The 22,474-nt window shown below is 55.4% G+C and overlaps 1 protein-coding gene across 1 annotated transcript; it reads left to right on the forward strand.

Annotated features, from left to right (window-relative positions):
* Window positions 1-4,553: 4,553 nt before the first annotated feature.
* On the forward strand, window positions 4,554-21,610 carry Col6a1 (collagen type VI alpha 1 chain). Its single transcript, XM_006992542.4, has 35 exons — window positions 4,554-4,932; window positions 5,689-5,818; window positions 7,100-7,300; window positions 8,863-9,022; window positions 9,343-9,471; window positions 9,554-9,574; window positions 9,748-9,768; window positions 9,853-9,897; window positions 10,762-10,815; window positions 11,294-11,338; window positions 11,455-11,481; window positions 11,937-11,963; window positions 12,062-12,106; window positions 12,393-12,446; window positions 12,645-12,707; window positions 13,093-13,155; window positions 13,240-13,293; window positions 13,382-13,417; window positions 13,760-13,822; window positions 14,209-14,271; window positions 15,397-15,459; window positions 15,680-15,742; window positions 16,031-16,081; window positions 16,289-16,324; window positions 16,584-16,646; window positions 16,822-16,887; window positions 17,091-17,126; window positions 17,533-17,569; window positions 17,880-17,888; window positions 18,342-18,475; window positions 18,875-18,984; window positions 19,095-19,278; window positions 19,382-19,562; window positions 20,030-20,059; window positions 20,211-21,610. Exons 1-35 carry the CDS (start codon window positions 4,812-4,814, stop codon window positions 20,831-20,833), a joined length of 3,108 nt encoding a protein of 1,035 aa, XP_006992604.1. The 5' UTR covers window positions 4,554-4,811; the 3' UTR covers window positions 20,834-21,610.
* The last annotated feature ends 864 nt before the right edge of the window (window positions 21,611-22,474 follow it).

A 22,474-nucleotide genomic window follows, 5' to 3' on the forward strand; every position in this document is an offset into this window, starting at 1 on the left:
GGGAGGAAAGTTCACTAGACAGTGGAGGCAGCAAAGAGAACAACGCTGTCTTTGTTCAGCCGATGTGAAAAAGGGTTTGGGTCTTTGGTGTTGGCCATTAAGCCATCTCTCCAGAGTCCACACCCTGGGGAAGGCTGGAGACATTCCGGAAATCCCAAAGATCCCAAAGTGGGCTCTTCAAACACTGGGCAACCCCATCCTTTGGCTTCCATGCCTGTCCTTCTGGACTCCTTGTCGCTGTACTCTCTGAAGGCGAGTGGCCTTTTTCTGAGGCTGGAAAATCCCAGATCTCTCTTCTTCCGGCCTTGCCTGGTGGTACAGGATGGACAGACTCCCATCCGGTTAAGAGACACCTGGAAATGCCTAGGCCATCTGTGAAGACGCTGGGAATTAGCACCCTTTGAGGAATGGGGTCAAGCAGTTGGAGTCGGTGCAGCAGGCAGCCAGTGGTCCTTGACCGTGACATAAACCCTCGGGTCAGGGGACACTCTTCCACGCTTGTCCTCTGCCCCAAAGCTTGCAGCCTTTGTGACCCCTTTTCTAACCAGTTCTGGCAGGTGGAGTCCATGGAGGGCACTAGTTCATGTCTGGGCTGTCCGGGGAGGGCAAGGAGGTGACCACAAAGCTGCCCATAGGGCCGGGGATCAGCAGAATCCCAAGCTTGGACCTATCTCTTTGGGCCATACATCAACCACATGCCTCAGTTGGACAAATAGGATGAGCCCTCCCCAATTCTGTCAGAATGGGAAACTACAAGGCATGGGCTAAAACCTTGGCACTGGTGTTTGAGGTTTTGAATATGCCATTAAAGCCAGAAACTTGGTGTAGGACCAGAGAGCCCAGCCCTCCACTCGAGGGGACTCTGTACCTGAGCTACAATACCCACCCAATCACAGGGCACTGGGGATGTGTGGTACAGCCTTCAGGTCTCACAGCAAAAGCCCCTTATCCTTGGTCCTATATAGCTGGCCAAGTGGCCACCAGCCTACACAGAGTATGGCTAAGAGGTCCCTGAGCCACCAGAGTTCCAGAAGGTCCTGGTCAGTGGGTCACATGCTCTGGACTCTGAACTAACAGAGGCCAGTGCTGCCACTGCTGGGTGACATGGGCGATAGTCTGATTTGTACAACCGGGTGTGTTGTGGGGGTTCCTTGCTGTCTGCAACGGTGGGCAGGTACTGAGAGACTGCAAGAGATACAAGGAACTCAGACTGGCGTGGCAGTCACCAACTGAGACCACAGATTATAGGGCTCTCCTCCACAGGTAGCCCTCTCTGGAGGCTATGTGGCTCAGGAACAGTGGGGCCTAGTCAGTGGGTCACTGCCAGGACACGCTGGCTCAAGATCAGGGCAGGGGCTTCCCAGGCCTCTCTTATCTATAGTCCTTCTCCCTGAAGACCCCACTACCCCATCATGAAGCCCTTGGGTCACAGCCTGTCCCTTCTTGGTAGAAGATGCCATGTATGTATGTATGTATGTATGTATGTATGTATGTATGTATGTATGTCTGCCCGGGCAGGCAGGTACCACAGAGGCAGGGATCTGCCACCCATCGTGGGTCACATGAAACCACTGCAGTTCTTAGAGCAAAAGCACATAGGGGTTTTCATCTTTTAGTTTTCTAAAATGGTTTGTTGTTTGTTTGTTTGTTTGTTTTTGCAACTACAAATAGACCATATATTTAAAAACAAATCTCGTGCTTTGGAGTATGTTATAGTGAGTATAGTTTTAAGGACATTTGTTTTAAGTCAGACATGAGATCATTCCCATCGTGGTGCCCTTGTGACATTTGGGGCTGCACACACTGAGCAGGATTTGAGTGATGTTAAATACCCCTATCTTCCCCCGAAGCAAGCTTTAAAAAAAAGTTTTGTTTTTGTCTTTCTCAAAGAGCTGGTAGAAAAGACCCTTTGAAAAGAGGCCACGTGCTGCTGGGGCTGGTCCCCTGCAGGCAGAGGGGGCGCTGCTGCTCCATGGAGAAAAGTGGCTCCCCAATCCTTCCTGGCCACGCCCAAGACTTCAGAGCCTCGCTCCAGAGCCACCTAAGGGTTGACAAAGGCGATGCCAGTGGGTTTTCCTTCTTTACAGTTTCTACTCACTTCTTAGGTGTGTAAAAAGCCCGACACCCCCACCCCACCCCATCCCCATCGCAAGGGAGCCGGGATTAGGAAAGAGCCTCTCGGGCATCCTGTCTGTGACCCCCTCCCCTTTCAGGCCTGACCCCTCTGCTTAGCAGCCTTGTGCCCACAGGTCTCCTTGCTGCCCACTTGACTCACTGACCCCCAACCAGGATGCCTGGGTGCTTGAGACCTGACAAAGCCTCTGGAACTTGGTTTGGAACTTCAGATCCAGGGCTCACCTGGCCCTGAGTGCCCCCCAGGGACTGTACGCCAGTCTGCAAGGGAAGAGAGGACCTCAGGTCACAGGGAGGGTCGTGGGCTTGCTGCTGCTCTGCCCTTTTTGGACACACACACACACACACACACACACACACACACACACACACATTTAGGCATCTACTTACACAGGACTGAGTCTCAGGGCCCTTGGTACCCCACGCTTTCCCAGCCCCAATCTTCCCATGACTGCTCCATAGGGCAGTTTTCTCCCAGCACTAAAGGCCCGGCTGGCTCAGGAGCACACTGCCAAGGAGAGATACCCCCAAAGGTGACCTGCGGCCTGGCAAAGATTTGAGTCGGGGAGGTCAGTAGCAAGGAGCTTGGCCAGAGATGATCTGAGAAGACTCGGCAGGGGCCTAAAGGGATCCTGGGGTGGGGGGAGACAGCGGAACACAGAGGTAAGGAGGTAGAGAGAGGATGGAGGGAGAGACTGTAGGGATGAAGGAACAGTGTCACGGTTGGGGGCGGAGTGCCGTGGAGCTGCAACAGTAGCAGTAGTGGGGGTGGGGGACCAGGTAGCTGGATCCTCCAGGACTTGGTGTGTATTCTTTCCATCACAGCTCTCCTGTCTGTCCACAGAGACAACCTGAGGAGAGGAAAAGAAGGTATCCTGGGGCTGCTGGGAGCCTGGGGGGTGGGGGGACAGGGTGAGCGTGTATGCCTGGGCTGAGGACTGCAGAGCACTAGCTCCCCCCTTCCCCCTCCCCCGGTTCTCCCCACCCCACCCCACCCCCCCGCCGCCCCCACCGTATGAAGCCAATGTCTCAGCACCAGCCTAGCTATAAAAGGCCGTTTGAAGGGTCTGCTCTGAATTCCTTGGTTAGAACATCCCCCAGCCACCGCTGGCGGCACCGCTGGGCTGCACTTCCCGTCTCCAGGCTTCTTCTGCAGTATCATCCACCCATCCTGGGAAACACCGGCTAAGTGAAGCAGGGGTGGCGGTCCAGTACCCGCCACTGGCATGTCGCTTGCTGGGGGGGTCAGCACTAGTACCCTATGTTTCCCTGGCCACCCTTTATTTATTGTCCCAAGACCCTCCAGGCCTGCTTGGCAGTGTATGGCTTTAAACCCCACCAGGAGACCTCTGTGACTGTCCCCATGTGATGCTGTGCGTCTGCCATCACTGCTGCACACGACAGACCTCTGCTCTCTCTGGCTCAGGAGAGCACATTCCTGAGAGCCCAGCGTGGGAATCAGCGCGACTGTCCGTGTATCTGTCCATGTGTCCACCAGGGTATCCATCGACACAGCCACACCAGGCCCTGGCTGGAAGGGTTTGAGCTGTCTTTACTGCTCCGTATCCCTGTTCTGTTCCCCAAATGTCAGCACACGAGGGTCACCACCCTATGGAGGAAACAGCCCAGCTTGTGGGCCTCCAAAGCCCAAATAAGAAAGCCGTGTGTAGAGTATGAGGCCACAGCCTGAAGCTACAGGGTGGGGATACATGAGTTTAATGTCAGTAAGACCATGTGTCCACCACGGTGACACATTCTGTAGGTCAGACATGGAAACTAAGGAGGCAATCTCATGGAGTCCTGGGATCAAGTGTCACTGTTGTTTTCTTCAAAGAACTTTTACTATTAGTGGTGTTACTATTTGTAATCAAGCTTTGTGTTATAACAACTACAGCACTCTTCTGGAATCTTCTCTGGGCAAGGATGGCCCTGGCTTTATCTGGAGCCCTCTCCTCCAGGGACTTTATCAGTGTACACACACACACACACACACACACACACACAGAGAGAGAGAGAGAGAGAGAGAGAGAGAGAGAGAGAGAGAGAGAGAGAGAGAGAGAGAGAGAGAGACTCTTACACAAACACATCCATCCATATGGTTGTTGCTGACAACTTCGTTTTCCCATTAGTAAAGATCAAAATACCTTCGGCAAACAAGTCTTTAAACTGGAGAGGCAGCTATAGGAACATCTCCAACGCCCGAGAAAACAGCGTTTGTGGGAGTCAGCTCTCACACCAGTAAACTGGGCTGGTCAGTCCCACAGGCGGTGTTTGGAATGAAACTGCCAGAAATATTTCCTGAAACTTCTTTTGGGATCACATATTTCGTCCACACCACATTTCAATCTTTATTACACAGGGCAGTTGACTACGAGCAAGCAAACGTCCCACAAGCTGTGGCAATTGGAATCCCACAGCCCAGGAGTATCTCAGATCACAGTCTGCCAGAGGAGAGGGGCTTTTTCTCCTCAGGGTTCCGGAGCCCCAATGCTGTGACTCACTCAGCTCTGAGGCCCTCCCTCTCCTCTCCCCCTCCTCTCCCGGCACCTCCCTCCCTCCCTCCCTCCATCCCTCCCTCCACCCTCCCGCCAGCCAGCCCTGGGCTCTAACTGCAGCAAGCAGAGACAACTTCTTCCTCTCTCATCACCAGCGCCCACCCTGACCCTGGCCCACACTTGATGGTGACCTGCAGGCCAGCCAGAAACATGAGGCTGGCCCACACTCTGCTGCCCCTGCTGCTACAGGCCTGCTGGGTGGCCGCACAGGACATCCAGGACTCCAAAGCTATTGCCTTCCAAGGTAAGTGAACTGGTGGTGCCGAGTAGCTGTATTTGGCTGCCCGAAGGCCTGGAAGGAGATAGACTCAATGCCCACCCCCCTTCCCCCACCCGGGTACTGTCCCTGGTCCTCTTTCATCTTCGTCCCATGGAGAGCCACCAAGAAGGGGCCTTGTCCCTTATCCAAGCTTGCATTCCACCCAGTTACCATCTTGAAGTAGCGGAACACTCAGCTCCCAGCTGCAAGGCCCTGGAGTCCTGTCACCCCTCGCTAGGGAGGTGACCAGGCTGGGAAACTCCAGGGGGACCTACCAAGGGGAGCCTGTGGCCACCACTCCCGGTCCGTTTTCTGTCCTGAGTGAATGACCATCGGGGAGACTCAGAACTGCTATTCTCTCTTTGATAGCCAGTATAGGTGACCTGTCCCTTCACACCTCAGCATGAGGTCGTGGCTTTGAGTCGAACCTGAGAACATAATGAGAAATAATCCAGTTCTCCCAGGCAGCCCCTGCCCTTCACAACTGGCCAAGGCCACTCTAACTGAGTGAGGCTCTGTTCAAGGGACAGGACACCCTGCGTGTCACTCAGACCCTGCTGGGTGTTGTCTGCCAGGCAGGTGATGGGGTGGGCCGCCATCACCTGCCCAGAGCTCTGTTGCTGAGACTGGATGGTACCTCAGGGAGCCCCTGGCCCAAATGGGGATATGTGAAGGGGCCTGGTGCTCCCAGCGGGGCTCAGGGCATGGCTAAGTGACCTTATGGGACCTTCCCTGGCTCAGACTGTCCTGTGGATCTATTCTTCGTGCTGGATACCTCGGAAAGCGTGGCCTTGAGGCTGAAACCCTATGGGGCCCTGGTGGACAAGGTGAAATCCTTCACCAAGCGCTTTATCGACAACCTGAGAGACAGGTAGTGTGAGCTTGCCTTGGCCGGTCTTGGACCTCGGGAGGGGGTGGACCTGCATGCAGAGCTGAGCCTTAACTTCCCACTTCAGAAGCCACAGCCCAGAGCTCCGTCCTGTGTGAATGCAGCTGGGGGGTGGAGGGGGGTGGGGGGGCAGGTGTGCAGGAGATGCAGGAGTAAGTGTGGGACGGAACAATGGGGAGGGGCCATCTTGCCAGCAGGACTGAGGAGACAATACTGAGTGTAGAGATGTGGAGTCTCCGTACTCCAAACACAGACAGGAGTTTGGGGAGTCAGCCAGATATGTCGCTATGCCTGATGCCTAGAGCCCTGCATGCAGCTGGACCCCACCTGGTCCACGTGGCCATCAGAGTTTCTGCCTAGGTCCTGGGCCAAAACATCCCAGTGTCCTCCATACAGGCGGGGAGGAGGGGAGGAGGGGACATAGCACACTTCATTCGCTGCCTCCTCCATGGGGCACTGAGATCGGAGGGTGTGGCTGGGGGCAGGTCCCGAGGAAGGGTGTAGGTGGTGAGCCTCCTCCCCCATCAAGGTTCCTGCACAGTGGTCAGTCAGTGTGAAGACAGGAACTCAGCCAATCCAAGCCTCCACCCTACTAACTACCCATCCAGGGCCCAGGTCCTGCCCACAGAAACGTGGTCCCCGGAAGACTGGAGTGAACCATCCACCCCCAGGGCTGCCCACATCAGGGTTTTGGAGATCAAAAACCTGAACTTGAGAGAATGTCTCTGGGGCCGTAGGGAAGGAAAAGGGAGGTCCAAATGCAGAAGGCAGAGAGGTGTCCTCAGTCCCTTGACTCGGTTTCTGTGTCTCAGGATCCCACGCATGATATGGGTGGAATTACCTTTTACTACAGAGGCCGTGGTCACCCTGTCTCCTGAAAAAACCATGTGGGCCACCATAGCAGACCTCTGAGAGCTGTGTACCGAGCAGGGTAGAGGCAACTTGGACCCACTTCAGAGCTCCCCATGTCCTATTTAGAACTGGCCCGTGCCTGCCTCTACCCTCACCTAGCCCTCTGCAGTACATGGGGGTCCGGGACCCCAGCTGGGGTCATGTTTACAGCTCAGTTGAGACTCAGGTTAGTTTGTCCAGCTAGGCCTACTGTGTGGCTCCAGGACAGGGACCGCCCCTTTCTGTCATAGGCCCCTGGGCCACCTGCCCATCTGTGAGATGGGGACGCAGCACCCTCGCGTGGGACAGCAAGTCCCTTCCTGAAGGTCAGGGTGATGCTCCCCTCAACCTCATCCCACCTACGACTCACAGGTACTACCGCTGTGACCGCAACTTGGTCTGGAATGCGGGTGCGCTGCACTACAGTGACGAGGTGGAGATCATCCGAGGGCTCACGCGCATGCCCAGTGGCCGCGACGAGCTCAAGGCGAGCGTGGATGCGATCAAGTACTTCGGCAAAGGCACCTACACGGACTGCGCCATTAAGAAGGGGCTGGAGGAGCTGCTCATAGGGTGAGTGGTGCGGGGCCATTCTCAAAGTCTGACCCTATCAGCCGGGACCAGTCTCAGGCGACTCCAGACACAGGCCGTCTCAACCCGTGGGCTACGGGGCCTCCCTTACCTGTTTTTCACGGCCAGGTGAACTTCCGCCAGGCTGCCTGTCACCCACCGAGCACTGAAGTGACTGGGGTCTAGAGACTCTACCTCAGGGGGCAGTGTGCCTATCGCCACCAACCTTTTCACCTTGCCAGAGAGCGCGGGGCCATACCCCAGTCTCCACCCACCCACGCATCTATCCACTGTCTCAGCTGGTGAACTAAATGGCCCTGGTCACCCCCCAGAGCATGCGGCAACAGAGACAGAGAAGGAGAGAGAGAGAGAGAGAGAGAGAGAGAGAGAGAGAGAGAGAGAGAGAGAGAGAGAGAGAGAGAGAGAGAGAGAGAGAGAGAGAGAGAGAGAGAAGCCAGTTACCCCAGTCCAGCTATGGCAACACAGCCCTGGAACCTCCCAACCAAAATCCTTCAGCAGTGGACAGAATGGCTTCCGCTTCACTTCCTATCATGTGTGGGTCTGAGGCTCTTTCCTCATGTGGCTAGATGCCTTCCCACAAAGACCCAGGCATTGAGCTGATGGGTGACAGGTGGCTATGACCCTGCTCCTTCCCAGGACGCCCCATGACCAGTAGGGTAGGCACAAGCTACACATCCACCCAGCCTCCCACGGCATCAGCTGCCCAGTGCAGCCAGCTCAGGGGAGAGATCCCTGTGCCCCTCACCACTCCTCCTTTCTGTGGCTTCATTGAGATACCCCAGCACTGTGAGGCTGCAGGGCTGAGCCCCATTCCAAGGCCCATTTAGGCTTTCCACGTTAACACCAATGCATGATGACGTTGCACGGGATGGGCGAGACCCCATCTCCCCTCTGTAGTTGTAAGAGTGTCTGGACTGGGGGTGTGGCTTAGAGAATGGCCGCCATGTGCAATCCACAGAATAAACTTGAAGGTGGATGTTCTAGAATGCACGTGGTGTGGCTTCCAGCATGTGGAAAAGCCCTGATGTCTGTGTGGCCCCCGACCCGACTCTGACCCCTTCCTCAGAGACACCCATTGCACTGTTTCGGGTGAAACAATTCCAGGCTATCTGTGAGTCCCTCTACCTCCTACATCAATTGCCTTCCACAGGAGCCCTCCCCGAAGTAGCCCAGGGTCACCCCTGGCTCTCTTGTTCTCAGAGGTTTGGGGTCCAAGGCATCTTGAGATGATGCCCACTTAGAGTGCAAACTGAGGACCCGTGTCTTTCCTGGAAGTGTGCATCTCAAAGATGTGGACATGCAACAAGACCTGATACTTTATAATTACAATCAATGGTGATCCTGGTCCCTGGGTGACAAGGGGACAGCATGTCCAGAGCTGCCTCGGGTCCTTCTCCTAGACCTCTGGCCACCAGCTCTGAGGGTCTCAGCTTTGGTTCCCAGGGTCCTTCTCCTGGACCTCTGGCCACCAGCTCTGAGGGTCTCAGCTCTGGTTCCCAGGCTCCGAGCCCTAGAGCGGGGCCTCATGCTACCCTCCTCTCCAGGGGCTCCCACCTGAAGGAGAACAAGTACCTGATCGTGGTGACGGATGGGCACCCTCTAGAGGGCTACAAGGAACCGTGTGGGGGCCTGGAAGACGCAGTGAATGAGGCCAAACACCTGGGCATCAAAGTCTTCTCTGTGGCCATTACACCTGACCACCTAGTAAGACCCCACCTCCTTTTACGCCCTCAACGCACAAGATGGAGGGCCTCTGGGCTCCTGCCATCTGGGTCCCTGAGCCACTGGCACCCTCTTTTCTGCTATTGTTTGGGTACACACAGACCTAATGTTTCAAAGCCTCCCCCTCTCTGGGCCCCTGGGTCGAGACATCCCAGTAGATAGTCCTAGCCTTTCAAAGGGCTGACCCCAACCCACTGAGGAGCTTGGGCATTTCCGTACTGGCTCTGCAACCACTACCCAGTTCACAGTGGCGCACAGACTTTTTTGGAGGTAGTTGATTCTCTCCTCCTCCATGTGCCCAGGAGCCACGCCTAAGCATCATCGCCACAGACCACACATACCGGCGCAATTTCACAGCCGCTGACTGGGGCCATAGCCGCGATGCAGAAGAGACCATCAGCCAGACTATTGACACCATTGTGGACATGATTGTGAGCACTGACTTCTTCAGGGTGGGGGAAGGCGGGCTGTGCCCAGAAGAGAGAGTAACTCGCGCTTTGGTTTCCATTTCAGAAAAATAATGTGGAGCAAGTGGTAAGTGCCTGCCCTTGAGCTACGAGTCAGGGCCTGAGTCTTGAACAGGGTCCTAGCTCTGACAGTGGGTCCCCCTGTTGGAGTGAGTGTCCCGAAGCCCTTCCTTGTCCTTGTTGGGGCACCCACCCGCTGCTTTTGGATTCTGACTGATCTCCTACCCCTTTCTTCCACAGTGCTGTACCTTTGAGTGCCAGGTAAGTGTGGCCCACCTTCCCTGCTGGCCCCTTGACCCTTGTCTAGGGTCTGGGGATGAATAGGGTCTCTCATGTTTCTTTCAGGCTGCCAGAGGACCTCCTGGGCCCCGAGGTGACCCTGGCTATGAGGTGAGTGGCTGAAATTGCTTTGCTTCTATTAAGATGGAGCCACTGGTGCATGCCTTTAATCCCTGCACTTGGGAGGCAGAGCCAGGCGGATCTTTGTGAGTTCGAGTCACTGGTCTACAGAGCGAGATCCAGGACAGACACCAAAACTACACAGAGAAACCCTGTCTTGAAAAAACAAAACAAAACAAAGATGGAACCACTGGAAGCCATAGCTCTGTGCCCACCTCCTTGGGAACCTTGTACACTCAACACTGGCTGGGCAGGTGCCTTTGTCTGGGGAGAAAGTCCAGGAATGTACTTAATGTGGTTTTGGGGTGTGGGAATTGGGGTTGCAGAGCCTTCCGCTTGTGATCCAGAAGGCTGCCTTTGGGCTCAAGGGTCAGTTCGACACCCGCTTGATTCTTGAGATCAAAGGGCCTTCTGGTGGAGTTGGGAATGAAACGGGGGTCCAGGTCCTACTGTGACTCACGTGGGACAAATCTGAACACCATGGGAGACGCTGAGGTCAGGTCTAGGGTGGCTCTCCTGCCACATGGCCATCATTCACAGGGCTGAGCTATGGCCCCCTCAGGGAGCATCCATGCTGGGTCCTCCTGTTCCTCTGGGCCTGGAGCAGCACACCAGCTCAGCCTCGAGAACTTGGGGGCAGAGGCACAGCTCTAGGCCCAAGTCCAGCCAGGGTGGCACAGCATGAGGAACCGGGGAGGACTCCCAGAACCCAGGCACGGCCAGAAGAACTCTGGAGGCTGGATGGAATCGTTCTGAAGACCCTTTTCATGCCCAAGGGGTCTTGCCCAGCTTTCCTGAACAGATGGGCATGGCTTCTGACCTGGTCTTCCTGAGCTCATCTCCTCTGCCTTCCAGGGGGAACGAGGAAAGCCTGGCCTTCCCGGAGAGAAGGGAGAAGCTGGAGACCCCGTGAGTATGGGTTACTGTCTGCATGAGGATGGGGACAAATGCTGAGAAGCCTGAGGCTGGGGATCTGAGCCTTAGAAACTTCCAGAACAGCAGCTCTGAACACAGAGATCACACTGTGATCTTTGTGTTCTTTGATGGGAGAAGAGAGGCTGCCCCAGGGGTCAAGCCAACAAGCCCAGGACCTCTGCTTTGGGCCATGATCAGTCTCCTGGCAATTCCCCTTCTTATCTAGCCCTCTTCAGGGTGACCTGGCTCCCCTCCCTCTCCTCTGGGGTACTGTGTCCCCCATCTCCTCCCTCTGGATGTCCTGGGTTTCCTCCTGGAGCTTGCCATGAGATCTTGGAGACCCTCTAGGGAGCCTCACAGCAGATCACTCGAGGATCCTATGTGGGTCTTTCTGCAGTGAGAGGTGAGGTGGGCTGAGTGGGACCTTCCCCTGCTACCCAGGGATGTCTGACTATCTCCTGTTCTGTTCCAGGGAAGACCCGGGGATCTTGGACCAGTCGGGTACCAGGGTATGAAGGTACGTGTCCCGAATGCCCAGTGACCTCTCTTGGGTGGAATGGATCAGGGTTTGGTGGCCAGGTGCAAACTGGTCTGTACAATAACGTACCCCTTCTTCTTCTGTTTGGTTCATAGGGAGAAAAAGGGAGCCGTGGAGAGAAGGTGAGTGAGAACCAGCTTCAGGGGTGTCCCTCTGGGTACGGAGAGTTATCTTGACTGATGACCATCACAGGGCGATAGCTAGTGTTTCTGTCAGGGGGAGCATGGGGGAGTGCCTGGGGGGGGGGGATGCAGCTGGTCGCCTGAGCTCTGCTGCCACCTCAGGCCACCTGGATCAGAGAGGACAGGGAATGGAAAATGTCACTTTGTCTCAGTGGGCAGTTCCCGGAGAGCCTCCAAATGCAGGCCCTGTCCTCTTCCCAGCCCATTCTGTCCTGTGTCCCCGATCGCCACAATTCTTGCTCTCTTGGGTCGAAGGGATGGTGTTGCATTCACAGTGGGTCCACCATACTGCACATGCCTCACTCCCACCTAATGGGAGAATGGAGGTGTAGTGGAGGCTGCCCTCTGCTCCAGGGAGGGGACTACCTCTCACCCTCTTCTTCCTGTTTCCACAGGGCTCCAGAGGACCCAAAGGCTACAAGGTGAGTATGGCTGGGTCAAGGAAATAAATGTTGTTCATGGGCCAGTGCAAGAGACATCTGCCCTTTGTCTAACCTGCCTTTGTCTCCACGTCTCGCAGGGTGAGAAAGGCAAGCGTGGCATTGACGGGGTGGACGGCATGAAGGTAATCACGAGGCAGGGGCTCTAAGAGGGTGGGTATGCTGTCTAAGAAGGAAGGTAGACAGAGCCAAGGTGTGCCCCAAGTGCACAGGTGCAGCTCCTGTGGTGGGCCTTCCTGGGAAACTTGGAAGGGAGAGTCAGGTGATGTTTCTTGCCCAGACCCAGGTCGTAGTAAACCTCAAGTGACTCACTTAAGTTCAGAGGGCTCCTGACTTTCCTGGGAGGGGCTTGGATGGACAGAGCTCAAGTCTCTGCTCAACCATTCCAATCTTGATGTTTCCTTCTCCCAGGGGGAAACGGGGTTCCCGGGACTACCAGGCTGCAAGGGCTCGCCAGGATTCGATGTAAGTCACTTCTTCTCCCCCCCCTATATTTTGGAATCATGGTGCTTGGGGATTTGGTTCAACCCTTGCTATACCGACTCCGCCCAATGGCTGTATGTGAATTCATTTGATTTGCTTGTTCAGTCTGCGGGGTGGCGCTTATCTGGGGCCCATGGGGGTCTTGGCTAGCTGTGACCTGCATTTCCATCTTCCCACCAGGGCATTCAAGGACCCCCAGGTCCTAAGGGGGATGCTGGTGCCTTTGGCCTGAAAGGAGAAAAGGTAGGTGACAGGCAGCCCCAGAGAGTGGGGGTTTCAACATCCACTAAGGTTCAGGTCCCATTCCTCCTGGCTCCCACAGTGTGAGGGACAAGCCTGGCTCTGAGAAGGGCAGCCATGAAGCCTCAACAGGCAGGCTCAAGTTTGCCATTAACCATCGAGCATCTCAGTCTGGACCTGAGGAGTTTTAAGGCTGAGGTGGTCCAGGGTGCGCTATGCAGATGTGGGTGAATTGTGAGGACCTTGGGAGGTCAGAACTCTTCCAGAGTTGGCTGGGGTGACCTGAGGTTTGGGTAAGAGAGTGTAGTCACTGGACCCAGGTCCTGATGTGGCTTCCAGTGCCTGGGACCATGGATCAAGCGTCCATGACCTCTCTGATCTTCCCCAGGGTGAAGCTGGAGCAGACGGTGAGCCTGGGAGACCAGGGAGCTCAGGGCCACCTGGAGATGAGGTGAGATGACGTGACATATGAGGAGATGGGATGAGCCTCATGGACACTGGGGCTTGTGGTCATTCTCAACTTGTCCTCCCCCAGGGTGATCCGGGAGAGCCTGGTCCCCCCGGAGAGAAAGGAGAGGCCGGTGACGAGGTAAACACCCCATCCTTGTCCATCCCCACTTGTGGGCTGAGTACAGGCTTGTGCACAGACTAACATATGCTATTTCTCCTTGCCCTAGGGGAACGCTGGCCCAGATGGTGCCCCTGGAGAGAGGGTGAGTCAGCTGAATGGTACAGCACTACTGTCCTCACCATCAACAGGAAAGGCTTGTGCAGCCCGACCTGGGCCTGACCACTATAGGTCCTTAGTACTCCTGTCTGTAGGCCTTGGCTAGACAGGAAGCCAGACCCTAGCCATTCTAGATTTCACCTTGTGTGCTGGGCCTTGGGTCATTTGGCAGTCTATGGAGGCAGGTGGCCTGAAGAGCACAGAGGCCTACCTCTGGAACCATCTGGCAACAGAGACAACTGGGGAAATGATTGGGCCTGGCCTTCAAGCTCCCACCCTTCCCAGTTTTGGATCTCGGGTAGCCTCATGTCTGCTCTTCTCCACACAGGGTGGTCCTGGTGAAAGAGGACCTCGGGGGACCCCTGGTGTGAGGGGCCCAAGGGGAGACCCGGTGAGTCATGCCTTGGGGCAATCTAGGGGACACACTGAGGCTGGAGTTGAACACAGATTTACAGAGCCAGCCATGCAGCCAAATCGGTGTCTAGACCTCAGCCCTCCAGCCTTCCTATTATGGAGGGCTGGAACTGTCCAGGGCTCTGCACATCCAAGGTAGGGCATCAGTCGATATCCCATCAGAGGCTTGCTCATTGGTGGGCCCAACCGGAGGAGGAGAATCTAGAGCCAGCTGTGGTCTACAGTTTTGAGTTCAGCGGGCTCTTTCAACCCTCACCAGAGTGCCTCAAGTGCTGGCCACCGAGATAGCCTGCGACTCCTAGAGCACATTGCTGGTGGCCATGTGGCCTCTACCTTTGCACTCATGGGCTCATTTCTCCCCAGGGTGAAGCTGGACCACAAGGTGACCAAGGAAGAGAAGGCCCTGTTGGCATCCCTGGAGATTCGGTAGGAAGCCTAACGTATTGCAGGGAACCGTGAGGCCTCGCAGCTTGTAGGCTCACACATTGCTCAGTACTAAGCTAAGTGCTTCATTCGGGTCTTCTGAAAGAAGTGCTTCCTGTGGGTCAGCATGGGGGACCTCCTAGGAACATGTGTTCCTGCCGACCCCTAATGTCCACGCTCAGAGCTAGCCTGGGTTCGGCTGGGTATGGATGTGCGTTAGTACTCAACACGAGGCCAAGGGATGTCCTGGAGGCTGTGGGACACGGTCACTTGTAGACTCCATGCCACCCTAGATCTCTGGCCTTGAGCTGTTATGTTTATAGGGCCTGGTAGTGTGGGAGTGAGGGGTAATAGGGACCGGGCCACCCACACAGGGAGAGAGACTTTGGCCGTGAGACCAGAAGTGAGTCCCTAGTCTGTGGGGTGGATGGAGATGAGCTCTTTGAGTCCTTGGGAGACATGAGTATGAGACTGGATAGAGGTGAGTTTGGGAGAATTAACACACAAGAGCTTCCATAACCTAAGGGTGTGGGTAAGATCTTTCAGAGCTCATGTTCAGGGAGCCAGGGCCGGTACAGCCAGGCTCAACCCAGAGACACTGGGGCTTCAGCTCCCCAGACCAGGTACAGTCTCCAGAGCCATCAGGAGGGAACTAGGTAGATAGGTCAGACATCATGCCTAAGTCTGTCATTGTCCTTGTTTGTGTCCATGTGGTCAGAAGTCTGGTAAGGAAGGGGCTGAAGACTTGGTAAGAGAGACTACTTATGGAGGTACTGCCAGGGGTAGACGTCCCTCGCAGGCCAGTACAGCCATTGAGGGCTCATGAACAAAAGGAAGACAGCCACATAGCCTGGGACCTAAAGAGAAGGCGCCAGCTTGGATAGCAGAGAGGAGGGACCAGCAGGGAGCCCACCCTGACCACACCCCATGCCGGCCACTGACCCCACCTGTCATGAGGCCCCAAGGGTCCTCCACCCCTGTGTCCAGGGGTCCTAGATGGCAGTAGTGGAGCCCACTTTCTCCATAGGAGATAGAACCCCATGGTCTGGGGCTCTCAGTTCTCAGGGAAGGAAGACAAGTGTGGCCTGGGGACAGTGAGCTGAGCTCCCATGGTTCTTAATTCCCCAGGGTGATGCTGGCCCCATTGGACCTAAAGGATACCGAGGTGATGAGGGTCCTCCAGGCCCTGAGGTGAGTACATGCCCACTGTGTTGCTATTCACCTAGGAGGCCAGCCCTGAGTGTCACGCTGAGGATGACCCTGGTCCTGTAGCATCTCCCATACCCCCATCCCACCTTTCTGAACCTGGTCTTCCCTCTCTTGCCCTGGGAGAGACTGGGTCCCAGGGGGCATAGTGTGCCACAAACTCAGATTGTCTATGGCCTGGCTGTTACCTGTTCCTCTTCTTTAGGGTCTCAGAGGAGCTCCAGGACCCGCTGGACCCCCTGGAGACCCAGGACTGATGGGTGAAAGGGTGAGCATTTGGGAGGACAGCCCAACTGAGCCTACTGCGGGGTCACCAGAGACTCAGCAGCTGGGCTTTGCCTTACTGGGCCCCTTGGGGAGGTGCTGGGAGGGGGCGGATCCACAGTCAGCTCTCAGGGATGAGGATGCCTCAGGCAAGACCCTCTTGCTTAAAGTTCAATCCAGGGCAGACCTGGGGAGGGTTTTTTTTCCCTGGCTGGGGACACAGCTGTCCTGGACTTCCCCCAGGCATCTAGCCGCCATCTCACATAATGACAGCAGCTCTATCCATTCTCAGGGTGAAGATGGTCCACCAGGAAACGGCACAGAAGGTTTCCCCGGCTTCCCTGTGAGTGCTATAGGCCTCCCTACGTATCTACCAAGACCCACTTGGTATCCCTCTGGCCACCCAGGCACCTGGCTGGATGAGATAGATCAGAGCCATCAGCTCATCTAGGCATTTGGGTCTGGGCCCATCCACCTGTGGTTCTCACTTGGCTGTCATCAGCCCCTGCCTCACTGGACCCTGGTATAACCATCCTATCTTCCTTCACAGGGATATCCAGGCAACAGAGGCCCCCCTGGCTTAAACGTGAGTATCCCCACAATGCCTCTGTCAGGCCATAGATGTGTGTTCACACTGCACACATGCACCTGCATGGGCTTGCACAATTAACACACCGTGAGCACTTTTCCACATGACATCAGGCAGCATGCATATGCACTTAGAAGTGACTCTGGGGTTAACATCACTGACTACTTCAAGGACACTCCATCCATGTCTCACATTCATCTCCTCTGCCTTCTCTACATCCTAGATCCCACTAACCTATGTGTTTTGTCTCCCGCAGGGCACAAAAGGATACCCTGGCCTCAAGGGGGATGAGGGTGAAGTTGGAGACCCTGGAGACGATGTAAGTGGGGTGAGGGGCCGTCTTTCAAGAGTGTGAACCCTGCAGGCTTTGCTCACTGGAACGGAGGAGCAGGGGAGGCTGGAGATGTACTCTGAGGAGCCGGAGCAGCTGGGCCAGAGTGAGGGCAACTGGTACACACAGCTACTCCTGCTGACCCCACACCGTTTCCTTCTAGAACAATGACGTTTCACCCCGTGGGGCCAAAGGGGCAAAGGGGTACCGAGGCCCAGAAGGACCCCAGGTAGGTGATGTGGCTGCAGGGGTTATGGGTGGATCTGAAACAGGGCCATATGCAGCAATTAGAGGTGAAAGCCAAAAGACTCACGGGACCAGACTTGCCCCAAGGGCAACTGGAGACGCTGAGGTCCCTAGAAGACAAATAGTTTAGGAATCCTTGGGCACAAACTCCCCATTTACAGTTGTTGTCTGCTCTTGCTCTGACAGGGACCTCCAGGACATGTGGGACCACCTGGGCCAGATGTAAGTAGGGTGTCTGCAAATGAGATCTGGGGGCTGCCCACTGTGGCCATGAATCTTGATGGGGCATTAGTGAAACCTGGATCTCCCAGACCCTGTTCACAGATGGGGGCATCTGGGACAGGAGGCCTGAAGCCTTGCACTCAGACCACAGGGATGTGTGATTACCATGGGACATGGGATGACTATAGGGGACATGAGATAGCCGTGGGAGACATACAGCCATGGGGGACACATGACAGCTATGTGTTGGTAACGGCATCATATCTTACATTCTTGGGGGGCATTAATCCAGGAACACTCTAGTCTATAAGAAGTCCCTGCACAGATCCAACCCCCAGGGTGTTCTCAGGGACCACCAGGGATGCCTCAGCCTAAGCCACATTAATATTCTCACCTCTCTCCCCAGGAGTGCGAGATTTTGGATATCATCATGAAAATGTGCTGTGAGTATCTGGACCTTAGGGGGACTTTCTTAATGAGCCAGCAAGTCCCTGGCAGCCACAGGGCCCAGCATCCTGCTCCAGAAGGGTCTCCGAGAGTGGGAGGCACAGCCAGGCAGGGCCTAGGTGCTACTGAGATTGGCAGGTCCCCCACATGGGAGAACCATGGCTGGGCTCCACATGCTCTGAGGTTTCAGGGACCCTGAGATGCTGAGGGTCTGGCTAGAGCTAGGTGAAGCTAGGCAGAGCAGGGCAGGGCACACTTTGTAGTGTGGAGCTGTTCTATTTAGCGCTCTTTCTCCTCTCTCCTCAGCCTGCTGTGGTGAGTGCTACCTCTCCACTCCTGGGAATTCCTGTGCAGTGTTAAGTGGACCCGTACTGGCTCTGCAGTGGGCTACCAAAGAAGCAGCCATGCATTCATCCACCTTGCTCTCTTACCCATCTGCCTTCCCAGTGAGCAGTACCCTGGGGTCACACAGGCCCAGGACACTGCTATTCCCTGTGCTTTCTCCCTAACATTTTGAGGAACCATCAACAGGCTGGAGCGGGAACCCGACCTCCAGGCCTGTCCTATTCACTCTTCCACAGGATGAGAGTCAGGATGAAGGGCCAGGGTGGCAACTGTTGGGTCTGGTCAATAAAGGCCAACCTGGCAAGCCTAGCTCCCAAGGAGACATGGGAGAAGACTCATAATCCACAATGTGGGGTGGGACCATGGGGGTACCGAGAGAAGCCTGTAGAAGGGCATTAAGGGCTGGCCCATCCCACCTCCTAGAGTGCACATGTGGCCCCATTGACATCCTCTTCGTGCTGGACAGCTCTGAGAGCATTGGCCTACAGAACTTTGAGATTGCCAAGGACTTCATCATCAAGGTCATTGACCGGCTGAGCAAGGATGAGCTGGTCAAGGTGAGTACAGGTCACCTAGGTTCACAGCCAACAGAGAGCTGAACCCCGCCACCTCGGCTTCCTGGCTCATCACTGGATACATTGGTTTGTATATTCATTGAGCTGGTTGGAGCCTGCAGAAAGGCCAAACACACCTTTAATGTCCACGGAAGCTATATGTATGCATTTTCACCATGCGGCACAGAGAATCTTGGCAGTGGGTCCAGAGCTCACCCTTTAATGACGGAACCTGGGAGGGCTATTATGTGCAGAGCCTTGGGGACCTGTGGGAGTAGTTATAGAAGGCCCTGTGTGAAGGAGCATCCGGGGCCTCAGGCCTCAGGGCAGAGGCCCTTGGCAGGCTGGGGTTCTAGGCCGCAGGGGTGTTGGACTCCAGATCTGATGGTATCTTTCCTGCAGTTTGAGCCAGGGCAGTCACATGCAGGCGTGGTGCAGTACAGCCACAACCAGATGCAAGAGCACGTGGACATGCGAAGCCCCAACATCCGCAACGCCCAGGACTTCAAAGAGTGAGAGGATTCCCCAGATCACGGCCCCATCCCTGGTCCTAGAGTGGGCCTGGCCCAACCAGGAGCCTGACTCTGGCTTTGACCCCGGCCTAATCTGTCTTCTTGTGCAGAGCCGTGAAGAAGCTGCAGTGGATGGCTGGCGGCACATTCACGGGAGAAGCGCTGCAGTACACCCGAGACCGGCTGCTTCCACCCACCCAGAACAACCGAATCGCTCTGGTCATCACCGATGGGCGCTCTGACACCCAACGGGACACAACACCCCTCAGTGTGCTCTGTGGCCCAGACATTCAGGTGGGCGGCTGCACAACCCCACAGGGCCTCCTGAAAACATGGGGACTGTTCTCCAGGGAAGAAGTACAGAGTCAGGCTGACCCCTGCGACCCGTCCTCTGCAGGTAGTTTCCGTGGGCATCAAGGATGTGTTCGGCTTTGTCGCGGGCTCCGACCAACTCAACGTCATTTCCTGCCAAGGCCTATTGTCACAAGGCCGGCCAGGTATCTCCCTGGTGAAGGAGAACTATGCAGAGCTTCTAGACGACGGCTTTCTGAAGAACATCACGGCCCAGATCTGCATAGGTGCGTGCTTGAGATCAAAGGGCTGGGTGGGCAGTGCCAGGGCCTGTCTTAGACGTGTCCCCTCAGCTTTCTGGGACTGTTTGGGCTAGGAACAGCCCTCCTCAGAATGCACCTGACCCTGTCACCTCAAAAAAGACTGTGACTAGGCTGTGTGGCACTGTCCAGGGTGACCTCTGGCCCAGCAGAGCAACTTGAGGGCAGGTGTTCTTGTACCCACATGCATGGGCCAAGGTCTCCACCCCAACACCACGGGTACATTGTATGTCAACCTCGTGTCGGTCTGACTCCACAATGTGGACAACCTGGTCAAGGGATTCAGTTTGTGCCAGATGCATGATGGGTAGTTGGTCAGTCGCATGGTAGAGGGCCTGACCTTTAAACACCTCTCCTCCTCTGAGGCTCAGAGTGGGCATGGCGCATAGGGTCACGGAGGCATGGCATTCACTTCTTCCGATTTCTCTTTCCAGATAAAAAGTGTCCAGATTATACCTGCCCAAGTGAGTACAAGGCGGGGAAGGACAGGGTGGGAAAGACCCCACAGTGCTCTGGGTTCTCTCCTTTGGGGCTTGGCAGCTCTGAGAATCTGGGTGCTCTCTGGCCAGTCCCTTTCAGTTCATCCAATCTCAGGCCACTGTCTCTACCCCACAGTCACATTCTCCTCCCCGGCTGACATCACCATCCTGCTAGATGGCTCAGCCAGTGTCGGCAGCCACAACTTCGAAACCACCAAGGTCTTCGCCAAGCGCCTAGCTGAGCGCTTCCTGTCAGCAGGCAGGACGGACCCCTCCCAGGATGTGCGGGTAGCTGTGGTACAGTACAGTGGCGCAGGCCAGCAACAGCCAGGGCGGGCAGCTCTTCAGTTCTTGCAGAACTACACCGTGCTGGCCAGCTCTGTGGACAGCATGGATTTCATCAATGACGCCACTGACGTCAATGACGCCCTGAGCTATGTAACTCGTTTCTACCGGGAAGCCTCATCGGGTGCCACCAAGAAGAGAATCCTGTTGTTTTCAGATGGCAACTCACAGGGGGCCACGGCGGAGGCCATTGAGAAGGCTGTGCAGGAGGCCCAGCGTGCAGGCATTGAGATCTTTGTGGTGGTGGTGGGCCCCCAGGTGAATGAGCCCCACATCCGTGTGCTCGTCACCGGCAAGACCGCGGAGTATGACGTGGCCTTCGGTGAGCGCCACCTATTCCGTGTACCAAACTACCAGGCCCTGCTTCGGGGCGTATTCTACCAGACAGTCTCCAGGAAGGTGGCACTGGGCTAGAGGGCCACGCACGTGGCTGTGCGCGTGGGGACACACTCTGACCGGCCTTCCTGCCCTTCCCACCACTGACCAAACAGGAGTAGGAAATGTGACCCAAATGTTCCTGACCAACGGGTCAGTTCCACTGTCTTAGAGGGAAAGCTGAGATGCACACTGTTGGCTTTGTATAATGTCCTCCGTGGCTCACCCGAGCTCCTGTCTATATTCCTCCCTCGATTTGTCCTTGCTGACCTCCCTCCGCATCTGGGCTTCCCCCAGCCATCTCGTCTTCCTCCTCGCTGCCCCTAACCATTTCCACACCATCCCCCACCATCCCTGCAGCTTCTGTCTGTGTCGAGTCTTCCACACTCAGAGTGAAGCAGACCCTCGCATGAGCCCAGCTTGCCGGGTTACGGCTTTTCGGAAAACTGAGATCAAGAGCATTTTCAAACACACAGTCGTGGAGGAGACGGCTCCTCTTCACCAGGTGCTTGCCAGTGACCGACGTGGACCTTGGTCCTGGCCTCTAAGAGCGGCTCAGCATGAGCTGCCGGAAGTGCTGGCTCCTGCCTCTTGTCCTTGCGCTCTGTGAGCAAAGGTGCTACCCGCGCAGAGGCTCAGCCTGGACAGTTCACGCGAGAGTGTTCTGTCAGAACCAGTCCAGAGCTCCTGTTCCTCAAACTGGTGACTTGTCCTCCCCTTTGAAGACTTCCTTTAGTTCGTTTTGCCATGGTCCCCCCCATGCTCCCCTCATCTGGCCCAAGCCGGCTATCTCTGCCAATAAAGGTTTCCATTTTTCTCGGTGCCTCTTCCCTTTATCCACTCACACACTACCCAACACTCCTGGAAAGAGAAGCCAATGCCAGACAGACCACGGGGCCGAGGAGACGCTGCCCTGGCCCATGGACACGGCCCATTTGTTTCTGAGAGGAAGAACCCAGGGGCACAAAGGCCTTCCCACACCAGGGAGCTGGGGTGCTGAGGTACACACCACCCTGCAGTGCACACTCAGAAGACACAAGGGCCTGATGGGCTTGTCCAAACAGTAACTCCAGACCACCAGAGTCCTAGCCAGATCACCCCAGTTCCAACAAAACTCAACCAAATGACATCATATCCAACCAGAATAAATAAGACCAAATGATATCCAATGAGATTACACCTAGACCTAAACAAATCTAACCTGATTAGACCATGTCTAATGAGATCCAACATGATACACGGACCCAAACACATATAAACCTGATATAAATCAGCTCCAACTAGATACACTAGGACAAACTGCACTTAGCCAGATTAAATCAGACTAAACCACGTCCAACCAGATTAAATCAGATCTAACTAGATTAAACTGGAACCAATCAGATCTAACCAGATTAAACTGAAACAAATCAGACCTAACCAGATTAAACTGGACCAAACCAGACCCAACCAGAATATACCAGCTCCAGATTACACAAATCTAAACCAATCCAACTAGACCAAACCAGATCCAACCAGATTAAACAAGACCAAACCAGATTATAACAGATCAACTCAGATCCTAGCAGATTATACCAGAATCAGCTAGATCCAACCCTATCACACTAGACCAAATCATGTCCAAACAGCTTAAACCAGCTCCAACCAGATTAAACCAGATCTAACCTGATGGAGATCCAA

The sequence above is a fragment of the Peromyscus maniculatus genome, chromosome 21 (assembly GCF_049852395.1).
Source record: "Peromyscus maniculatus bairdii isolate BWxNUB_F1_BW_parent chromosome 21, HU_Pman_BW_mat_3.1, whole genome shotgun sequence".
NCBI classification, from domain to species: Eukaryota; Metazoa; Chordata; class Mammalia; order Rodentia; family Cricetidae; genus Peromyscus; species Peromyscus maniculatus.